At 49.9% G+C, this 23,987-nt stretch overlaps 1 protein-coding gene across 3 annotated transcripts in view; it reads right to left on the bottom strand.

Annotated features, from left to right (window-relative positions):
* Positions 1-23,987, bottom strand: part of LOC146079907 (zinc finger protein 783-like) — a 173,892-nt gene that overhangs the window by 52,037 nt on the left and 97,868 nt on the right. The window contains exon 1 of one of the 3 annotated variants that reach the window (XM_083186609.1): positions 16,681-16,817. The exons of 1 other annotated variant lie outside the window; for it this stretch is intronic. In XM_083186609.1, coding sequence (XP_083042735.1) covers positions 16,681-16,704 — 24 coding nt within the window. In that variant the 5' untranslated portion in view covers positions 16,705-16,817. Of the gene's footprint in view, positions 1-1,641; positions 1,775-16,680; positions 16,818-23,987 lie in introns of those variants that run through there. One more of the 3 variants, XM_083186610.1, reaches the window with a different exon arrangement.

The raw sequence follows: 23,987 nt of genomic DNA, 5'->3' as shown, positions 1-23,987 counted from the left end.
GTATTGCAGTATCGGACCTCCCCGTACTTCCCACCTCTTCAATCAGCCAGATAGGCAACCCAGAAGGGGGCGTGACATTGTTGGAGAGCGTGGTCACATGACACCCTACAGGGTGTCAGCATGTTGGGGGCATGCACAGCGCTCCCCAGCCTACACTGCATACATACAGGGTGCACGGCTTCTGTTCAGTGATCACCGGATGCTCTGCAGAGGTTCCCATAACTTCCCCTCTCCCCCCCCCCTCTGCTCACAGCAGCCCATGTGTGTCTAATTAGCAGGACTGTCCTGCTGGAATCTGGATGCTTGGGAGGTGTGCAATGGGCTATTATTTATTTATTAACAGTTTCTTATATAGCACACACATATTCTGCAGCGCTTTACAGAGTATAGTTATTAGCAAAAACACATAAATTACAGCACAAGACAGTTTAGGACAAGTACATGGTAAATATGGATAGTTGCATCAGGGGACAGGACACTGAAGCAATCATCAGGGTGGCAGAGGTTTATATATTCTAAGAAAGGCACATGAGGAGAGAGGGCCCTGCTCGTGAGAGCTTACATTCTAAAGGGGAGGGTTAGACAGACTGGGGTGACACAGAAGGGGAAGACGTGAGCATAAACAGTAGGTTAGGATGAGAGATGGTCGGGTTTTATGCAGGAGGGTGGGAAGATATTTTAAGTCTGAAAAAGCGCCGGGTCATCCAGGAGTAGACAGCAGAGAGACAGTTGGAGATATGAGTGAGGATAGAGGGAGAGCGATCAGGAGAGGAGCGGTAGATTTCAGTGTTATCAGCATAGATGTGATAGTGGAAGTCGAGTGAGCAAATAAGCTTACCCAGAGAGGACGTATAGAGATAGAGAAGAAGAGGGCCAAGAATAAAATTTTGGGGGACACCTAAAATCAATGGAAGAGCAGGACAGGTGGAGTCATTAGAGGTACAGCTGGTCATTTTCAAAACTGACAGTGCAAAAACAATTATTAACAGTGATCGTAAAAGTTGTTTGCAGATGTAAAAATGATGATGTTATGGTTCAATAGCCAGATTAAGCAGCCAGGAGTAGTATGTCGTGAGAATAAATTGAACTCACTCAAAGCAGTCTTTGGTTTTCTCAGTTGCTATTTCTGTCCTTCTGTTTCACTTCAGTGGAACGCCAGTATAACGCCACAGTTATATTTAAATGATGCCGCACTTCAAAACTATTATGCACACAGCTAAACCATGCACACAGCCTATGTAATGATCTTTAAATGCATCTGCACTCATTAATTGGACTCGCCCCACCCAATCCCAACCCCCCCTACTACAATGAATGGTAATAAAAGGGGCTTACATAAACACCCATGCATTCCAAGATAGCATGTGTCATTAAGAGTTATAAGATATTCCTCCCTTCACATAGGCAACAGAGATTTAACTTGCAAAATTAAGTTTGTCAAAAACACATTTCTGATATCTAAAGCAGTGTGCAAAATGATCAATTACCAAAGCATTTAAATACATCCAGCACCTGAGGTGTAATCATCTGCAGCCCAGCCAGACCAAGGCTATGCATACACAGTCTATGGCTGCAGTTCCTCATACGCTGAGGATAAAGCACCTCTTATTGTTAGCAGTGTGTCAGCCCCCCAGCCGTTACCTCTTATTGTGCAGCCGATAACCACGTTCCCCTTCCCTCTGAGCAGAGCCTTTGTCCGGTCCCTGCTGTCCGCAGGCCTGGGGGGGAAGCTACGTTCTGCTGCTGCTACTGCTGCTGCTAGGAAACATCTGGTCCTGCAAACTTCATGCAGGGGGCATGAAGTTTGAGGCCACACCCCCTTTCCGGAAGCACGCAGTATGCTGGGGCACGGATTACTTATTTTTAAAGTTTGTCGGTATGACATCATCACTTTTTTGCTTCAAATAAAAGCTCAGAGTAAATAAGGTTTAATTCTGGAAGGAGAACTAACTAATGGGGCCCCCTACAGGAGGACTAACTAATGGGGCCCCCTACAGGAGAACTAACTAATGGGGCCCCCTACAGGAGGACTAACTAATGGGGCCCCCTACAGGAGGACTAACTAATGGGGCCCCCTACAGGAGGACTAACTAATGGGGCCCCCTACAGGAGGACTAACTAATGGGGCCCCCTACAGGAGGACTAACTAATGGGGCCCCCTACAGGAGAACTAACTAATGGGGCCCCCTACAGGAGGACTAACTAATGGGGCCCCCTACAGGAGGACTAACTAATGGGGCCCCCTACAGGAGGACTAACTAATGGGGCCCCCTACAGGAGGACTAACTAATGGGGCCCCTACACTAGAACGATCTTGCAAGTTTTCATCCAATGTTGTTGTTTCCGGACGATATATCGTTTGAAAGGTGTTTGTGTTTTCCATCCGATCCGATGTCCCGTGAGTGTCACATAGGAGCCCCTAGATTGGTCGTACTGCACCAGTGATTTATCGGATGGAGTGCTTTTTGCGTATGCAATATTTCGTATATGATATATCGCAGGAAGTTTGATGTTTCCAGGCCCCCTAGCCCCCTAATCCATCAGATATATCTTACGGTACAATTTGTATAGCATAAGATTTATCGCATGAGAGAGATCTTATGAAAAAACGACAAAGTACAAAATCAGATGGAATCGCTCCCGTAAAGGTCCTGGGGGAGTTCAAGAAAAATGCCACCTGTCTTAAGGGCATAGGTGTGCGCACATTGAGTGTTAAGGGTGCACAGGCACCCCCTAATTCTGTGCCCCCACACCTATTGCTGCTAGTAATACCAGCAATACCTTCTACCAAAGACTTTTGCATTTTAGACCTGTATTCCGTTAAAATAAGCGCCCATCAATCAATTATGTGGGTTTTGCATTATTAACTGTATTACACCAATGTCATATCACTACATACCTGTGTCATCCATATCACTACATATATGTGTCATCCATATCACTACATACCTGTGTCATCCATATCACTACATACCTGTGTCATCCATATCACTACATACCTGTGTCATCCATATCACTACACACCTGCGTCACCCATATCACTACACACCTGCGTCATCCATATCACTACACACCTGCGTCACCCATATCACTACATACCTGCGTCATCCATATCACTACACACCTGCGTCACCCATATCACTACATACCTGCGTCACCCATATCACTACACACCTGCGTCACCCATATCACTGCACACCTGTGTCATCCATATCACTACATACCTGCGTCACCCATATCACTACACACCTGCGTCACCCATATCACTGCACACCTGTGTCACCCATATCACTACATACCTGTGTCATCCATATCACTACACACCTGCGTCACCCATATCACTACACACCTGCGTCACCCATATCACTGCACACCTGTGTCACCCATATCACTACATACCTGTGTCATCCATATCACTACACACCTGCGTCACCCATATCACTACACACCTGCGTCACCCATATCACTACATACCTGCGTCACCCATATCACTACACACCTGCGTCACCCATATCACTGCACACCTGTGTCATCCATATCACTACATACCTGCGTCACCCATATCACTATCAATTATGTGGGTTTTGCATTATTAACTGTATTACACCAATGTCATATCACTACATACCTGTGTCATCCATATCACTACATATATGTGTCATCCATATCACTACATACCTGTGTCATCCATATCACTACATACCTGTGTCATCCATATCACTACATACCTGTGTCATCCATATCACTACACACCTGCGTCACCCATATCACTACACACCTGCGTCATCCATATCACTACACACCTGCGTCACCCATATCACTACATACCTGCGTCATCCATATCACTACACACCTGCGTCACCCATATCACTACATACCTGCGTCACCCATATCACTACACACCTGCGTCACCCATATCACTGCACACCTGTGTCATCCATATCACTACATACCTGCGTCACCCATATCACTACACACCTGCGTCACCCATATCACTGCACACCTGTGTCACCCATATCACTACATACCTGTGTCATCCATATCACTACACACCTGCGTCACCCATATCACTACACACCTGCGTCACCCATATCACTGCACACCTGTGTCACCCATATCACTACATACCTGCGTCATCCATATCACTACATACCTGTGTCATCCATATCACTACATATATGTGTCATCCATATCACTACATACCTGTGTCATCCATATCACTACATACCTGCGTCATCCATATCACTACACACCTGCGTCACCCATATCACTACATACCTGCGTCACCCATATCACTACATACCTGTGTCACCCATATCACTACACACCTGCATCATCCATATCACTACATATCTGTGTCATCCATATCACTACATACCTGTGTCATCCATATCACTACACACCTGCATCATCCATATCACTACATACATGTGTCATCCATATCACTACATACATGTGTCATCCATATCACTACATACCTGCGTCATCCATATCACTACATACATGTGTCATCCATATCACTACATACCTGCGCCATCCATATCACTACATACATGTGTCATCCATATCACTACATACATGCGTCATCCATATCACTACATACCTGCGCCATCCATATCACTACATACATGTGTCATCCATATCACTACATATCTGTGTCATCCATATCACTACATACCTGTGTCATCCAGATCACTACATACCTGTGTCATCCAGATCACTACATACCTGTGTCATCCAGATCACTACATACCTGTGTCATCCATATCACTACATACCTGTGTCATCCATATCACTACATACCTGTGTCATCCATATCACTACATACCTGTGTCATCCATATCACTACATACCTGTGTCATCCATATCACTACATACCTGTGTCATCCATATCACTACACACCTGCGTCACCCATATCACTACACACCTGCGTCATCCATATCACTACACACCTGCGTCACCCATATCACTACATACCTGTGTCACCCATATCACTACACACCTGCATCATCCATATCACTACATATCTGTGTCATCCATATCACTACATACCTGTGTCATCCATATCACTACACACCTGCATCATCCATATCACTACATACATGTGTCATCCATATCACTACATACATGTGTCATCCATATCACTACATACCTGCGTCATCCATATCACTACATACATGTGTCATCCATATCACTACATACATGTGTCATCCATATCACTACATACCTGCGCCATCCATATCACTACATACATGTGTCATCCATATCACTACATACATGTGTCATCCATATCACTACATACCTGCGCCATCCATATCACTACATACATGTGTCATCCATATCACTACATATCTGTGTCATCCATATCACTACATACCTGTGTCATCCAGATCACTACATACCTGTGTCATCCATATCACTACATACCTGTGTCATCCATATCACTACATACCTGTGTCATCCATATCACTACATACCTGTGTCATCCATATCACTACATACCTGCGTCATCCATATCACTACATACCTGTGTCATCCATATCACTACATATCTGTGTCATCCATATCACTACATACCTGTGTCATCCATATCACTACACACCTGCATCATCCATATCACTACACACCTGTGTCATCCATATCACTACATATCTGTGTCATCCATATCACTACACACCTGCGTCACCCATATCACTACACACCTGCGTCACCCATATCACTACATACCGGCGTCACCCATATCACTACATATCTGTGTCATCCATATCACTACATACCTGTGTCATCCATATCACTACACACCTGCATCACCCATATCACTACATACCTGCGTCATCCATATCACTACATACCTGTGTCATCCATATCACTACATACCTGTGTCATCCATATCACTACACACCTGCATCACCCATATCACTACATACCTGCGTCATCCATATCACTACACACCTGTGTCATCCATATCACTACATACCTGCATCACCCATATCACTACATACCTGCGTCATCCATATCACTACACACCTGTGTCATCCATATCACTACATACCTGTGTCATCCATATCACTACATACCTGTGTCATCCATATCACTACATACCTGCATCACCCATATCACTACACACCTGCGTCACCCATATCACTACATACCTGCGTCATCCATATCACTACACACCTGCGTCACCCATATCACTACACACCTGCGTCACCCATATCACTACATACCTGTGTCATCCATATCACTACACACCTGCATCACCCATATCACTACATACCTGCGTCATCCATATCACTACACACCTGTGTCATCCATATCACTACATACCTGTGTCATCCATATCACTACATACCTGTGTCATCCATATCACTACATACCGTACCTGTGTCATCCAGATATGATTGTGACTGTATTTGCATGTACTGTTACACAGAGTAATTAGAAGATTGAAACTGAAACAGGCCGGATATAATGGTGTGGCCCTAACCCTGATTGGCGGTGTTAGACATGCCCAATAGGTGGTGATAGGCACACCGCTGTGACAGTGCACCCCCTAATAAAATGTGCTGCGCACACCTATGCTTAAGGGTCAGACATATTATAGTGTATGGGGCCCATAAAGGGGCCCCCACACAGCACAATGGTATGAGCAATCCAACCTGTCATCCAATCTCCCAGAACACTCCCTGCCACACACACACACACACACACACACACACACACACAATGATTGTGCCAATGATCAGAGGATATGATGACTCTTTTAGCGACCGCAAATCATTAACACATCGTTTATCATCACAGGGAACGATGTGCGCACAATCCTGCAGGACAGGCCGTTATCTCTCTGCATGCTGAAGGGATCAGCGGGTGCGCGCGGTGCATAAGATTGTATGCCTGAATTAAGGCATACAATCTATACAATTGAAAAGATTTTTAATAGTATGTACAATATTGCATCTTATGGATCTCATGGATAAGATATGGAAGATACATACGATCCATAAGATCCATAAGATAAAATATCCATCAACACCAACCCGAAGCGTGGCGAGCGCAGCGAGCCACCAAGCCCCGCGAGGGGACGCGCAATACCTGTGAAGTAATGCGCGTCCGCTCGCCATGCTTCGGGCTCGGTGGCTCGCTGCACTCGCCACACTATATAACATCAACTCCACGCCGACGTGGATAGTGGGGGTATGAAAAGGTCGGAGGGCGCGTACCGCTGCGCTCGCCACGCTTCGGGTTGGTGTTGATGGATCTTTTATCTTATGGATCTCATGGATGCATAAGATCCATGAGATCCATAAGATGAGATCTTGTACATACTATTAAAAATCTTTTCAATTGTATAGATTGTATATCTCGTCGATCTCGTCCATGCACAAACACATAAGATGCATACAATGCCTGCGATATCGTCCCGACACATACAATCTAGATCGTGGGCGCCGCGCTAGGAAATAAGTACCGGTTTTCTCTTTGAACCAGACGTCTTCCGTTACGATTCAAGTGTGCGTAGAGTTACAGTATAATAGTGTGCCCAGCGCAGCAAGACACCGGGCCTGCGCGAGACTTGTGAGGGGAATCAAACGGTGCTCATGCCGATATATGTCGACAGACACAATAAGTAAACTTTTGACATGTCAACATTTTGACCATGTTGGCATAATTAGTGTCGGCAAATCATACTGAACCCTATTATCTGTGTTTCTGATTTATGTATTTTATATAGGTTTTTTAACAGTTTACATTGACATCGGCTGGTAAGACGGTGCTGCGCCTTTTATTTATATCAGAGAGTGAGGGTGAGATGTACTAAGCCTTGAAAAGTGTTAAAATGGAGAGTGATAACCACCAACCAATCAGCTCATAACTGTCATTTTCAAACACAGCTTGTGACAAGACAGGTAGGAGCTGATTGGCTGGTGGTTTATGACATCTGGCTCCGTTTTGTGGTGGTGAGCAGGGCTTAAAGAGGTGTTGGGGGGGGGGGGGGGGAATACATTGTTTTCTGCCACCTAATTACCCCCCTCCCCCCCCCCCCCCTATTAGTCAGAGCCAGGGTCAGTGGTAGGGTTTCGGGCAGCTCCACCACAAACTGTAATGTTTTTTTGTATTGTTGGAAATCCTGTGCAGGGCCAAGGTAGAGGTTGAACTATTCCCACCTCACCAATACAGGTGGTGGAACGCCATACCACACACACACACACACACACACACACACACACACACACACACACACACACACACACACTTTAACCACTGGTGTGGTCTCCAGAGGTCACACACAATTGTACTGAAGTTCCCCAACATATTCCTGCCCTAACACCGATTTTTTATATTATCTCTCCTTGTACGGTTTATCTAAAACACTGTTCATGCAACTTCGTTGCCCCCGAAGGATGAGACAACGAAAGGCTCAGTCTAGTATCCATTCCCAAGGAGCGGAGAAAGGCTGGGACTGAGTAGATGGCTCCTGTTCCAGAGGTTCGTAGCCTCTGATGGGGAGACCGCTAAAAGCCCAGCTTAGTACTTTAACCTTGGGAACGGAGGAACACTGAGACTGAGTAGATTGCTCTTCCGAGGGGGTCGCAGCCCCTAAGGGGTCAAGCCCAGTGGAGTACCCATTCCCATGCCAGGGGCTGGAAAGTGCCCTACGATGGGAGCAGAGAAACACTTGGTCGGACGCTGATCGGTCGGCTGCTTGGAGTCCGAGGCTGCACTGTGACCCCTGGGAAACTCGGGGGTGCCGAACATGCACGGGTGATCCCAAAATCACCATGCACTAGTAAGCACTAGCACTGCGCACTTACCTCTAGGTTAGCGCTTCACGTCCTTACCTCGTCCTTTTGGATGCGGTAGGACAATTTTTCACACCCCCACCCCGGCCTTCTGTCTGGGGACCTCTATTATTTATTTCTCTTCTCTCGCCACATTCATGCACTTTTCACGTTTTCTGTTGTGTCACGTTTTTTTTTTGGGTTGTGTGGTTGACCCTTACGGGCCTACCATTCCCCAATGTACCAAAGCTGTCGCCTTTTGGGGAGAGCTTCGGTCCCCTCGAGGGCGACCCCGAGCTGTAAGGCGGAGGGAAGCCTAAAGCGGGCCTCTCCAAACCTTTGGGCGCGGAGGACCCGCGGTCCTGACCCTTCCGGGGGTTGAGGAAAGCGGGTCTCTCTAAGCTTCGGCAAAGAGGACCCACCGATCCCTTTTTTCCCCTCTTCGGCTTTATGGCTGAGAGGGGTTAGGGGAAAAAAGGGGCCCTTCTCTGTTGGGAGAGGGTCCATGGATCGCACGACGCCCTATGCACAGCACTGGTGGTGGGAGCACACCTCGGGCTCCTGAGTTTCTTCAAACTCACTGTGTTCCTGCAACTTAATATTTTTGTGTTATAATCACTTTCCTGTTAGTTCAGAGGAACAAATTCCTGCTTTATGGCCAAGCACCCGGATGCGTTCATGGGCCAGAAAATCCACCACTTGTGGGCAGATGCATTGTTGTGACGGAGAAGGGCAGGACGAGTGCGAGTTCTTGGACAGCTCGTGGAAGTGGCCTCCAGCACTTACGTACCAGTGCCCAGTGACAATACACTGTTGGACAAGTGGTACGGTAGCTACATGACCAGTCTTGGCCATGATGGGCTCACATTGGAGCTTCTGTAACTGGGGTCTGCTGGTCTTGAGGGTCAACACTGTAGATCCAGGACAAGGATTGGAGTGGCCGCCATCACTCCTGGTCAGCATGTAGCGGCACCAATCCCCGAGCATACTTCTGCGCTCAAATCAGCTGATGGACACCCAGCGTGCAGAAACTTTGCTCAGGCCTTTCATGAAGGATCAAGCAGATGCCCATCTCATTCTGGGCCATGGTCAACCTGGCATCCACCTCAACTATGGCCTGCATGGGAGCAACGCTATCTTCTGTGATGGCGGACACAGGTCAGCCACGTCGCTTCCCGTCTACCTTCTCCCATGCTGAACTTCTGCAATCCATTCAAACACTCACACGGGTGAGCAAGTTCGCCGTCCCATTCGCACTCACCAGTGCGAGCGGTGGCGGATGGACACGCCCATGGGAACGCACAGCGTTTCATGGGTGTTCCCGTGAAAATGCTGGCGTTCCCATGGAATTGAGGCATTGATGCGGCTGCCGGGGGCGGGCAGCTGCCATCACCAGATGCCAGCTGCCCGCCCTGTTCCCACAGAGAGTGACTTTATTTTGCGTGTACACTCCACATCATTAGATGGTCAGCCATAGAATAATTTGGTTCACCCATCAAAGGCTGCGAAGGGATGTTTATGCATAACATTCACTCGCAGCCGTGCGGGGGATCGTGGTGTGTGTGGGGGAGGGGGGAGGCGTTACATCCACACGCAACGCAGTGACATCCACACGCAACGTAGAAATTCGCAGCGTTGTGTGTGGTCCAGAATAAGGTCCTTAATCCCCTCTGAAGATCTACCAACAGTCATTCATGCATTTGTATAATCTGGTTTGGATTCCTGCAATGCCCTCTACCTGGGGCTCCCAACAGAAGAACTGCACCAATCACAGCTGGTACAGAACACAGCTGCCAGGCTGTTACCCAACCAGACCCATCCTAGCCACATAAATCCCATTCTCTACTCCCTGCACCAATCACAGCTGGTACAGAACACGGCTGCCAGGCTGTTACCCAACCAGACCCGTCCTAGCCACATAACTCCCATCCTCTACTCCCTGCACCAATCACTGGTACAGAACACGGCTGCCAGGCTGTTACCCAACCAGACCCGTCCTAGCCACATAACTCCCATCCTCTACTCCCTGCACCAATCACAGCTGGTACAGAACACAGCTGCCAGGCTGTTACCCAACCAGACCCGTCCCAGCCACATAACTCCCATCCTCTACTCCCTGCACCAATCACAGCTGGTACAGAACACAGCAGCCAGGCTGTTACCCAACCAGACCCGTCCTAGCCACATAACTCCCATCCTCTACTCCCTGCACCAATCACAGCTGGTACAGAACACAGCTGCCAGGCTGTTACCCAACCAGACCCGTCCTAGCCACATAACTCCCATCCTCTACTCCCTGCACCAATCACAGCTGGTACAGAACACAGCTGCCAGGCTGTTACCCAACCAGACCCGTCCTAGCCACATAACTCCCATCCTCTACTCCCTGCACCAATCACAGCTGGTACAGAACACGGCTGCCAGGCTGTTACCCAACCAGACCCGTCCTAGCCACATAACTCCCATCCTCTACTCCCTGCACCAATCACAGCTGGTACAGAACACGGCTGCCAGGCTGTTACCCAACCAGACCCGTCCTAGCCACATAACTCCCATCCTCTACTCCCTGCACCAATCACAGCTGGTACAGAACACGGCTGCCAGGCTGTTACCCAACCAGCCCCGTCCTAGCCACATAAATCCCATCCTCTACTCCCTGCACCAATCACAGCTGGTACAGAACACGGCTGCCAGGCTGATAACCAACCAGACCCGTCCTAGCCACATAACTCCCATCCTCTACTCCCTGCACCAATCACAGCTGGTACAGAACACGGCTGCCAGGCTGATAACCAACCAGACCCGTCCTAGCCACATAACTCCCATCCTCTACTCCCTGCACCAATCACAGCTGGTACAGAACACGGCTGCCAGGCTGTTACCCAACCAGACCCGTCCTAGCCACATAACTCCCATCCTCTACTCCCTGCACCAATCACAGCTGGTACAGAACACGGCTGCCAGGCTGATAACCAACCAGACCCGTCCTAGCCACATAACTCCCATCCTCTACTCCCTGCACCAATCACAGCTGGTACAGAACACGGCTGCCAGGCTGTTACCCAACCAGACCCGTCCTAGCCACATAACTCCCATCCTCTACTCCCTGCACCAATCACAGCTGGTACAGAACACGGCTGCCAGGCTGATAACCAACCAGACCCGTCCTAGCCACATAACTCCCATCCTCTACTCCCTGCACCAATCACAGCTGGTACAGAACACGGCTGCCAGGCTGTTACCCAACCAGACCCGTCCTAGCCACATAACTCCCATCCTCTACTCCCTGCACCAATCACAGCTGGTACAGAACACGGCTGCCAGGCTGTTACCCAACCAGACCCGTCCTAGCCACATAACTCCCATCCTCTACTCCCTGCACCAATCACAGCTGGTACAGAACACGGCTACCAGGCTGTTACCCAACCAGACCCGTCCTAGCCACATAACTCCCATCCTCTACTCCCTGCACCAATCACAGCTGGTACAGAACACGGCTGCCAGGCTGATAACCAACCAGCCCCGTCCTAGCCACATAAATCCCATCCTCTACTCCCTGCACCAATCACAGCTGGTACAGAACACAGCTGCCAGGCTGTTACCCAACCAGACCCGTCCTAGCCACATAACTCCCATCCTCTACTCCCTGCACCAATCACAGCTGGTACAGAACACGGCTGCCAGGCTGTTACCCAACCAGACCCGTCCTAGCCACATAACTCCCATCCTCTACTCCCTGCACCAATCACAGCTGGTACAGAACACGGCTGCCAGGCTGTTACCCAACCAGACCCGTCCTAGCCACATAACTCCCATCCTCTACTCCCTGCACCAATCACAGCTGGTACAGAACACAGCTACCAGGCTGTTACCCAACCAGACCCGTCCTAGCCACATAACTCCCATCCTCTACTCCCTGCACCAATCACAGCTGGTACAGAACACGGCTGCCAGGCTGATAACCAACCAGCCCCGTCCTAGCCACATAAATCCCATCCTCTACTCCCTGCACCAATCACAGCTGGTACAGAACACAGCTGCCAGGCTGTTACCCAACCAGACCCGTCCTAGCCACATAACTCCCATCCTCTACTCCCTGCACCAATCACAGCTGGTACAGAACACGGCTGCCAGGCTGATAACCAACCAGACCCGTCCTAGCCACATAACTCCCATCCTCTACTCCCTGCACCAATCACAGCTGGTACAGAACACGGCTGCCAGGCTGATAACCAACCAGACCCGTCCTAGCCACATAACTCCCATCCTCTACTCCCTGCACCAATCACAGCTAGTACAGAACACGGCTGCCAGGCTGATAACCAACCAGACCCGTCCTAGCCACATAACTCCCATCCTCTACTCCCTGCACCAATCACAGCTGGTACAGAACACGGCTGCCAGGCTGATAACCAACCAGACCCGTCCTAGCCACATAACTCCCATCCTCTACTCCCTGCACCAATCACAGCTGGTACAGAACACGGCTGCCAGGCTGATAACCAACCAGACCCGTCCTAGCCACATAACTCCCATCCTCTACTCCCTGCACCAATCACAGCTGGTACAGAACACGGCTGCCAGGCTGATAACCAACCAGACCCGTCCTAGCCACATAACTCCCATCCTCTACTCCCTGCACCAATCACAGCTGGTACAGAACACGGCTGCCAGGCTGATAACCAACCAGACCCGTCCTAGCCACATAACTCCCATCCTCTACTCCCTGCACCAATCACAGCTGGTACAGAACACGGCTGCCAGGCTGATAACCAACTAGACCCGTCCTAGCCACATAACTCCCATCCTCTACTCCCTGCACCAATCACAGCTGGTACAGAACACGGCTGCCAGGCTGTTACCCAACCAGACCCGTCCTAGCCACATAACTCCCATCCTCTACTCCCTGCACCAATCACAGCTGGTACAGAACACGGCTGCCAGGCTGATAACCAACCAGCCCCGTCCTAGCCATATAACTCCCATCCTCTACTCCCTGCACCAATCACAGCTGGTACAGAACACGGCTGCCAGGCTGTTACCCAACCAGCCCCGTCCTAGCCACATAAATCCCATCCTCTACTCCCTGCACCAATCACAGCTGGTACAGAACACGGCTGCCAGGCTGATAACCAACCAGCCCCGTCCTAGCCACATAACTCCCATCCTCTACTCCCTGCACCAATCACAGCTGGTACAGAACACGGCTGCCAGGCTGTTACCCAACCAGCCCCGTCCTAGCCACATAACTCCCATCCTCTACTCCCTGCACCAATCACAGCTGGTACAGAACACAGCTGCCAGGCTGTTACCCAACCAGACCCGTCCTAGCCACATAACTCCCATCCTCTACTCCCTGCACCAATCACAGCTGGTACAGAACACGGCTGCCAGGCTGTTACCCAACCAGACCCGTCCTAGCCACATAACTCCCATCCTCTACTCCCTGCACCAATCACAGCTGGTACAGAACACAGCTGCCAGGCTGTTACCCAACCAGACCCGTCCTAGCCACATAACTCCCATCCTCTACTCCCTGCACCAATCACAGCTGGTACAGAACACGGCTGCCAGGCTGATAACCAACCAGCCCCGTTCTAGCCACATAAATCCCATCCTCTACTCCCTGCACCAATCACAGCTGGTACAGAACACGGCTGCCAGGCTGATAACCAACCAGACCCGTCCTAGCCACATAACTCCCATCCTCTACTCCCTGCACCAATCACAGCTGGTACAGAACACGGCTGCCAGGCTGTTACCCAACCAGACCCGTCCTAGCCACATAACTCCCATCCTCTACTCCCTGCACCAATTACAGCTGGTACAGAACACGGCTGCCAGGCTGTTACCCAACCAGACCCGTCCTAGCCACATAACTCCCATCCTCTACTCCCTGCACCAATTACAGCTGGTACTGAACACAGCTGCCAGGCTGTTACCCAACCAGACCCGTCCTAGCCACATAACTCCCATCCTCTACTCCCTGCACCAATCACAGCTGGTACAGAACACGGCTGCCAGGCTGTTACCCAACCAGACCCGTCCTAGCCACATAACTCCCATCCTCTACTCCCTGCACCAATCACAGCTGGTACAGAACACAGCTGCCAGGCTGTTACCCAACCAGACCCGTCCTAGCCACATAACTCCCATCCTCTACTCCCTGCACCAATCACAGCTGGTACAGAACACAGCTGCCAGGCTGTTACCCAACCAGACCCGTCCTAGCCACATAAATCCCATTCTCTACTCCCTTCATTGGCTGCCTATAAAAGGGCAAATCATTTTCAAGATGAACTTACTGAGTTTCGCAGCCCTACATGACCAAGGCCCAAGGTACCTGAAGCAGCTTCTGATTCCATACTGTCCCACCCGATTACTGCGGTCTGTAGATAAGGGACTCAGGATCTCCCGCAATACATCTGGGGGTCCAGATTTTAACCATTCAGCTCCGACTTTATGGAACTCACTTCCCCATACAGTGCGAGAGGCCCCCACTCTAGAATGCTTCAAGACTTTTCTGTTTACTCAAGCATTTCCATAGTTCCCTTAAGTATTGTTTATGAAAAGCTTTTCTGTACTTTGTTGTTCCTGTACTGTATTACATTCATTCTATCTGTTAAGCGCCCTGAGTCCTATTCGAGAAAGAGCACTATATATAAATACAATTATTCTTATTATTTCTGGGCTGAAACACAGCGGACGTCATATCTGTATAAGGCCTAGAGAGTCGCATGCAGAAGTTGTGTAATACCCCCAATATGTGTGACCTGGTGCTGCACCAGTAGCAGATGTACCTACAGTCACAGACCCCAGATACACAGACAGGGCTCAGGAGTACACATTACACAATATGTGTGCCCAGCGCGATGTGACCTGGTGACATAGCTGGCATCAGCAACTGCATACACACGTGCCAATGCCAACGTCATGGGGGTAATGCTGCATTCCGCAGCATGGCTCCGACCAGTGATATCCCCCTTCATCCTATGTATAGACCACGGAGGACACTGCAAAAGCCCCCCAGGAGCGATATCGGGTGTACACTAAGGGATATTTCCCTGCATATCGTCAATGATGTTCAGTATCGTGCAGTTTGTTAAAGATATCATCTAGTGTGTACAAACCTTTAGGGTTTAGCGCCAGCTCTTCAGAAATCACAATTGGTGCGGTTATGGGCACGCACCTGCGCATCTCTGCCATCTTTTTCAGCTGCACACCCCCCCCCCTCCCTTACTGTACTCTCTCCCCTTCAGTCCATTCCGCCTCACCAGGCGCATCACAAAGTCTGCACACGGATGCAGGGGTGTCTATATAATATCGGGGGCACGCGCACAGCACCCATATGCTTCCCCCCGCACCAGTCATATACAGGAACACTGGACTGGGCACACACCGCTGTAATGAGGACGTCACATAAACAGACCACAGTTTGTCACTTTATGGCCACCAGCAAATAAATAATAAGTAATATTCCCAGCCGTGAAATACACACCGCGCAGATCAGCAGACGCTGTGTGACTAGAATACAGGGCCGGCTGCATATATATATATCAAATCCACCTAAAACAAATAGAGGGAGCGCTTCATGGTGTATTATCGTTTATTAAAAAAACGTGGAAATCACTTTTAAAAGTGATTTCCACGTTTTTTTAATAAACGATAATACACCATGAAGCGCCCCCTCTATTTGTTTTAGGTGGATTTGATGTTTAAGGTCCCGTGGGAATCGGGTCATTCAGAGGGGAGCTGCAGTCCTTAAAAACATTATCAGGACTGGTGTGGATTTGATTATCAAAGAACTTGGTTCCTTGAAGAAAGACGGACTTTAAAGTGTCAGCGCACCTATATACTTGATATATATATATATATATATATATATATAGTCCTTACCTGCACTGGGAGTGTTCTAGACATCGTATTCCACAGGGACTCCTAGGGCAGGCTTACGCTGTGCAAGCTCTGAATCACCTGCAGCCTTGCTCATAGCCAACCTCAGGTGGCTCACTGCTTAGAACCATCCTCAGGTGTGTCGCTGCTCAGAGCCGACCTCAGGTGTGTCGCTGCTGCTTATAACCATCCTCAGGTGTGTCGCTGCTGCTGATAGCCGACCTCAGGTGTGTCGCTGATGGGGAGCCTGCAGGTTAGGGCGGGGGAGGTAGTAGCCTCAGCTCTCTATGTAAACTTAAGGCATATATATATATATATATATATATATATAATATTATATACATAGTACATATATATTACATATATCCCAACATTACACGTCCCAGGAAGGTCAATGCTCTGTTCCTGGGCTTCTGTCTTAATAAATGATTGCCATCACCTGTGGTGAAACCTCTCTTATCAATTTACCTGCTCAGAACAGGTGATGACATCACACATTAAGAGGAAAGCCCAGGATCAGAGTTTCGTTCTCTCCTAGAATTGGTCATGTTGGGAGCTCTGGATGGACAGTCACTGGTGCAACCAGCAATCATTCCTATAGGGCCCATACACTAGTACGATTCGATATCGTGCTTTGATTTCCCTTGACGCTCCCCATGTGATATATCGCATCTGAAGTTCATTTTTCCTCATTCGATGTGCATACAATCATGCGATAAATCGCATGCCCCTTGTGACCTGAAATCCGGTGATGTAATGACGGCTGAGCTATCTGGGAGTATATAAACTGGGAGATTGCACATTGCATTGCAATAAATAATTATTGCGGCACATAATATCTTTAGATGCAAGATTCGACCAGCGTGACTGTGCATCACATCGGGGGACACATTCCATGTGCTTACATTCATACGATTTATCGCACCGATGTGGTCGAAATCAAATGATTGTCTGCAATATAGCCCTAGTGTATGGGCACCATAAAAATTTCCCTTGAGCCCAGAATAGGAGATATACAGCCTGATTCATACCTGATCGCACGGCTGGATCGGGGCACTCGCTGCAAATCCGTTTGCAAGCCGCTCATCATCGATTGATTTCCCGGTGTGCGCAGTCTGTGCGTAGCCCAGGACTTACGCGGTGGCTGTGATAGACACATTTGGATTGGGGCCTGAGTTTTTCCTGACACTCTTCAAAAAAGCCCGGTCACCACCACTCCCCAAATGGAGGCTTCCTGTCAATCGACTTGCGAAAGGCCAGCGGAAATAAAGTAGCAGGATGTTATCACCGGAAGGACTCGCAAATTCGCAGCCGTGTGAACAGGCTCACTGAGGGCACACACACCGCAATCTTCCTAATGACCAAACAATATATTGCATCGTTTGGGCATTAACGATTTATCGTTGCTCTTGTACGCACCAGAGCAACCTTCTGTTCTAGCATACCTCCCAGCATGCCCCTCTCCAGGAGGACACAATGCGCTGCTCCTGGACTTTCCCGGTAATGTATGATTGAAAAAGAAAGGTGTCACCACAGGTGATAGTAATCATACATTAAGAGGGAAGTCCCAGAATAGAGCATTCTGTTCCTCCTGGAGAGGGGCATGCTGGGAGGTATGTTCTAGGGAGTAACATGAACGTTCTGTCAAATCAGTCCGACATATCAATTGTCTGACCCGTGGTACAGTTGCTATCGCTAGGTGTGATGTACAGCGTGGACGACCTAGCGGTAGCGCGCAACCATGTGTACACACCAAGCGATGTAGGCGATATATCGTTACATAACAGCATGTCGGGCAGTGTGCCCCCAGCGTTAGACAGTTGGTGCGATATCATGTGTAATATCTGTACGCAGATATTTATGTCTCCGCTCTGTGCGCAGAACTGAGCGAGGGGAAGCGGCACATTTCCGGGTCACCCGTGAAACCCTCCATAGGGCGGCAGCGATGGCGTTTTTTCACCCCAGTTCTCTACCTGTGCCTGAGGGGCTGAGTCGCTACTGCCGACACATTACATCACATCTTACCACCCCATATCCCAGCAATAACTAGCACCAATGTGAGCTGCTCCCTGCAAGGCATCATAGGTATTGTGATCACTGACTCGCTGGCGCCACCATGTGCCGAGCTTAAGGTCAGAAACGCCGATTAGAGATGTGTTCTCCAGAGATCCAAATCCACCAATAGATTGTAGATCTGAACTGAATCCAAGGGCCCGATTCAGACCTGCTGTGAGTTTTCAGAGCCCAGAGATCAGGTAAACGCCCCACATGATAGAAATCCCGCCCATGTGCGCGTGAGGGTGAAACTCATTCGGAATCACTCACCAATGTAATCTAGACTTACTCAGCGCTGTGATGGCCGTGGGGAGAAGGAGGTTGCCCATGACGACAACGCCCATGGGATGCCTGCATTTTCTTGGGCACTCCCCAAAAATGCTGCATTAGTTCCCCCAAATGCTCGCAACTGCCCTGGGGGGTGGGGGGTGTTTGGGTGGCTGGTGGAGGTAGTGGCAATGCCACTTACCCCGACTCATCCAGCCTGCCACGCTACAGGGGAGAAGCCATGTGCGGGCAGCAAGTGGTTAATCCGGTGCACAGCGCAGACGGAAGGTGGCCTCAGCCACATGCAGACAGAGCACCGGAAGCACACAGCCCTCCCTCGGCCATCTTTAAACAGGTCAAAGCCATGGCCGGCCACAGCCATATTTAGTTTGGGCAGGACGGATGCCACGGCCACTAACCGCTAACCGCTGTGGTAGCGCACTCCACAGCCAATCCAGGGGGGGGGGGAGTGGCCAGGTCTGGACCGGCCCACCGGAAAATGGCCCAGTTTCCCACCAGGCCAATCCGCCGCTGTTTGTACTTACATAAGAAGAAATATGTAAGATTTGACCCAAAAAAAACCAGAAAAACGCGTGTTGCCCGTTTGTGACCATGTTGGACTGTCGACCTTTTAACTGTCAACAATTACTTGACCTAATGCATGATGACCTCTTGGTGTTGACTGTAGATCCTCTATACCCCACTCACCCCCAATAGCGTGAGAATGAGGATCTCTAGTTGCGGGGGGGGGGGGGGGGGGCAATGCTTCTTGAGCTGGTTCCGGTTGATAGATCTACAATGACCGTCAATAGGTCTACCAGTGGTGTAGCCACCGTGCGGCAGACCCCGCGGTGGCGGGGAGGCGCTGAGTAATGCGGGATCTATTGTTACGTAGACCTGACCTGCCTTATACTGCCGCCACGTTCGTGCCAGGTAGCTCCTTACGACAAAATGTCCCTCAAACAATGGCCGCCCCCTTACAGCAGACAGTATTTAGGATGCTAGAGGGGGCAGCAGCGGCCTCCTCTAGCATCCTTCAAAACGGTCTGCTGTAAGGGGGCGGCCATTTTTTGAGGGACATTTTGTCATAAGGACTCGGAGCCCAGAGGAGGCTTGGAGTGCAAAGTAGATTTGCGGTCCCGACTCCCGACCACAAATGGGGACAGGTAAGACAGAGGGGTGAGAGGGGGGGGGAGATGGACGGACGGATGAGGGGCGCCAACATTTTGCGGTTGGGGGGGGGCGCAAAATTTGGCGCTACGCCACTGAGGTCTACCCCTTCTTTACAACCGGCTCATTCTTACGTCACCATCCATGTCAGCATAGAGGGAGAATATAATATTACCAAGCCCAAAACATTGCGAGCAAAGCAATTATAATGTTACCGAGCCCCAAGCATTGGCCCCCCAATTAGCGGGTTACATTAATTAGGGGGCTATGACAGTGACACCCAACAAATGTGGAAACTCATGTCAAACTTTTCAACCTTTCTCATGTTGATATTATGACCCTGTCAGCCATTTGCATGTCGACCTTTTGAGGTCGATCTATTGACTGTGTATCTAGACATTGTCTATCTAATAATAATCCACATCTGCTTGAGCACAGGTGACCTTATTAGTGCCTTAGTCAGTTTAATTACATCATCTGTGCACAAGCAGGGACGTCCTTACTCTAGATCAGGGGTTCTCAAACTATACTGAGTCACAGCACCACTAACGCCACACCCGCCAACATGACCCGTTCCATGAGGGACACAATGCTCTGTTCCTGGGCTTCCATACCCGCCAACATGACCCGTTCCATGAGGGGCACAATGCTCTGTTCCTGGGCTTCCACACCCGCCAACATGACCCGTTCCATGAGGGACACAATGCTCTGTTCCTGGGCTTCCATACCCGCCAACATGACCCGTTCCATGAGGGGCACAATGCTCTGTTCCTGGGCTTCCACACCCGCCAACAGGACCCGTTCCATGAGGGACACAATGCTCTGTTCCTGGGCTTCCATACCCGCCAACATGACCCGTTCCATGAGGGACACAATGCTCTGCTCCTGGGCTTCCATACCCGCCAACATGACCCGTTCCATGAGGGACACAATGCTCTATTCCTAGGCTTCCACACCCGCCAACATGACCCGTTCCATGAGGGACACAATGCTCTGTTCCTGGGCTTCCACACCCGCCAACATGACCCGTTCCATGAGGGACACAATGCTCTGTTCCTGGGCTTCCACACCCGCCAACAGGACCCGTTCCATGAGGGACACAATGCTCTGTTCCTGGGCTTCCATACCCGCCAACATGACCCGTTCCATGAGGGACACAATGCTCTGCTCCTGGGCTTCCATACCCGCCAACATGACCCGTTCCATGAGGGACACAATGCTCTATTCCTAGGCTTCCACACCCGCCAACATGACCCGTTCCATGAGGGACACAATGCTCTGTTCCTGGGCTTCCACACCCGCCAACATGACCCGTTCCATGAGGGACACAATGCTCTGTTCCTGGGCTTCCACACCCGCCAACATGACCCGTTCCATGAGGGACACAATGCTCTGTTCCTGGGCTTCCATCTTAATTGATAATTGCAGTCACCTGTGTTCAGTGATGATAACGGTGTCCCAGCACAGGTGAAGGCAATCCTAAATTAAGGAAGAAACCCAGAAGCAGAGCATTTTGTACCTAATGGAATGGGTCATGTTGAAGGGTATGCAAACGTAAACATTATTTATTGGTACATTTGCAAAATAAAGACCATATACCAATGTGTCCTTGTTAGGGCCAGTTGTAGGACGGTATGCATGTGTGTTATAATCAGGATTGCCTACCTGCCCCTCTCCTTCAGGGAGAAAATGCTCTGTTCCTGGGCTTCCCTGGTAATGTATGATTGCCAGCACCTGTGGTGACACCTTTCTTATCAGTTACCTAGCTCCCCACAGGTGCTGGCAATCCTACATTATCCATACCTCCCAGCATGCCCCTCTCCAGGAGGACACAATGCTCTGTTCCTGGGCTTCCCTGGTAATGTATGATTGCCAGTACCTGTGGTGACCCCTTTCTTATCAGTTACCCAGCTCCCCACAGGTGCTGGCAATCATACATTATCCATACCTCCCAGCATTCCCCTCTCCAGGAGGACACAATGCTCTGTACCTGGGCTTCCCTGTAATGTATGATTGTCAGCACCTGTGGTGACACCTTTCTTATCAGTTACCCAGCTCCCCACAGGTGCTGGCAATCATACATTATCCATACCTCCCAGCATTCCCCTCTCCAGGAGGACACAATGCTCTGTTCCTGGACTTCCCTGTAATGTATGATTGCCAGCACCTATGGTGACACCTTTCTTATCAGTTACCTAGCTCCCCACAGGTGCTGGCAATCCTACATTATCCATACCTCCCAGCATGTCCCTCTCCAGGAGGACACAATGCTCTGCTCCTGGACTTCCCTGGTAATGTATGATTGCCAGCACCTGTGGTGACACCTTTCTTATCAGTTACCTAGCTCCCCACAGGTGCTGGCAATCATACATTATCCATACCTTCCAGCATGCCCCTCTCCATGAGGGACACAATGCTCTGCTCCTGGGCTTCCCTGGTAATGTATGATTGCCAGCACCTGTGGTGACACCTTTCTTATCAGTTAACTAGCTCCCCACAGGTGCTGGCAATCATACATTATCCATACCTCCCAGCATGCCCCTCTCCAGGAGGACACAATGCTCTGTTCCTGGGCTTCCCTGGTAATGTATGATTGCCAGCACCTGTGGTGACACCTTTCTTATCAGTTACCTAGCTCCCCACAGGTGCTGGCAATCATACATTATCCATACCTCCCAGCATGCCCCTCTCCAGGAGGACACAATGCTCTGCTCCTGGGCTTCCCTGGTAATGTATGATTGCCAGCACCTGTGGTGACACCTTTCTTATCAGTTACCTAGCTCCCCACAGGTGCTGGCAATCCTACATTATCCATACCTCCCAGCATGCCGCTCTCCAGGAGGACACAATGCTCTGCTCCTGGGCTTCCCTGGTAATGTATGATTGCAGCACCTGTGGTGACACCTTTCTTATCAGTTAACTAGCTCCCCACAGGTGCTGGCAATCCTACATTATCCATACCTCCCAGCATGCCCCTCTCCAGGAGGACACAATGCTCTGTTCCTGGGCTTCCCTGGTAATGTATGATTGCCAGCACCTGTGGTGACACCTTTCTTATCAGTTACCTAGCTCCCCACAGGTGCTGGCAATCAGGGGATTGTCTCCCTGAAGGAGAGGGTCAGGTAGGCAAAGTATTTCTAATGGTGTGTACACACGGCAGATACTTCCGTGAGATGCGAGTCCCGATGCGATCAGATCGTATTGGGACTCGCATCGCACGACATGCCAGAGGGGCACAATTTACACTATATAGTCTTGCCTGCCCTCTCTATCTGGCTGCCGATATGCGCTCACACGGGAGCGCGCATCGGCAGCGCATCGGGCACGGAAGCCCTAAAAAAGCATATGATTTGCATGCAATATGGCTTCCGATGTTCCCTATACCGGGGATATCGGAAGCCAAATCTTACCATGTGTACACACCATAAACCAGCTCTGGACTATTGGACCGGTCCTGGTCCCAAAAATATGGGGGGACAAAAAAACTGGGGGTCCCCCAAAATTTGGAACCAGCACCGTCTCCAACATGCCACAGCCGGGGGACACTTTTCATGTAAAGGTGTCTCGGCCGTACCATACGCACTGTGGATGGTCAGCCCTGGACAGGGTACCTGGGGAGGCTTCACCTGCCCAGGGCTGAAGCTTGGGCTGTCCCCGGGATCCCTGGGTGGTGGACGCTGGGCTGATATGCATAATAAAAATAAAAATAAGCATTGCTTTTTACAAGTGAACTACAAGTCCCAGAAGGCCTCCCACGCATGCTGTGGGGTGAGCCAGCTTCCTCCTCGCTAATGACAGCAGGATCCCCACTGTCACAG

Source organism: Crinia signifera, chromosome 5 (genome assembly GCF_055691185.1).
Source record: "Crinia signifera chromosome 5, ASM5569118v1, whole genome shotgun sequence".
In the NCBI taxonomy this organism is placed as follows: domain Eukaryota; kingdom Metazoa; phylum Chordata; class Amphibia; order Anura; family Myobatrachidae; genus Crinia; species Crinia signifera.
Note: the sequence above shows the minus strand (reverse complement) of the source record. Positions and strands in the feature narration are given on the sequence as shown.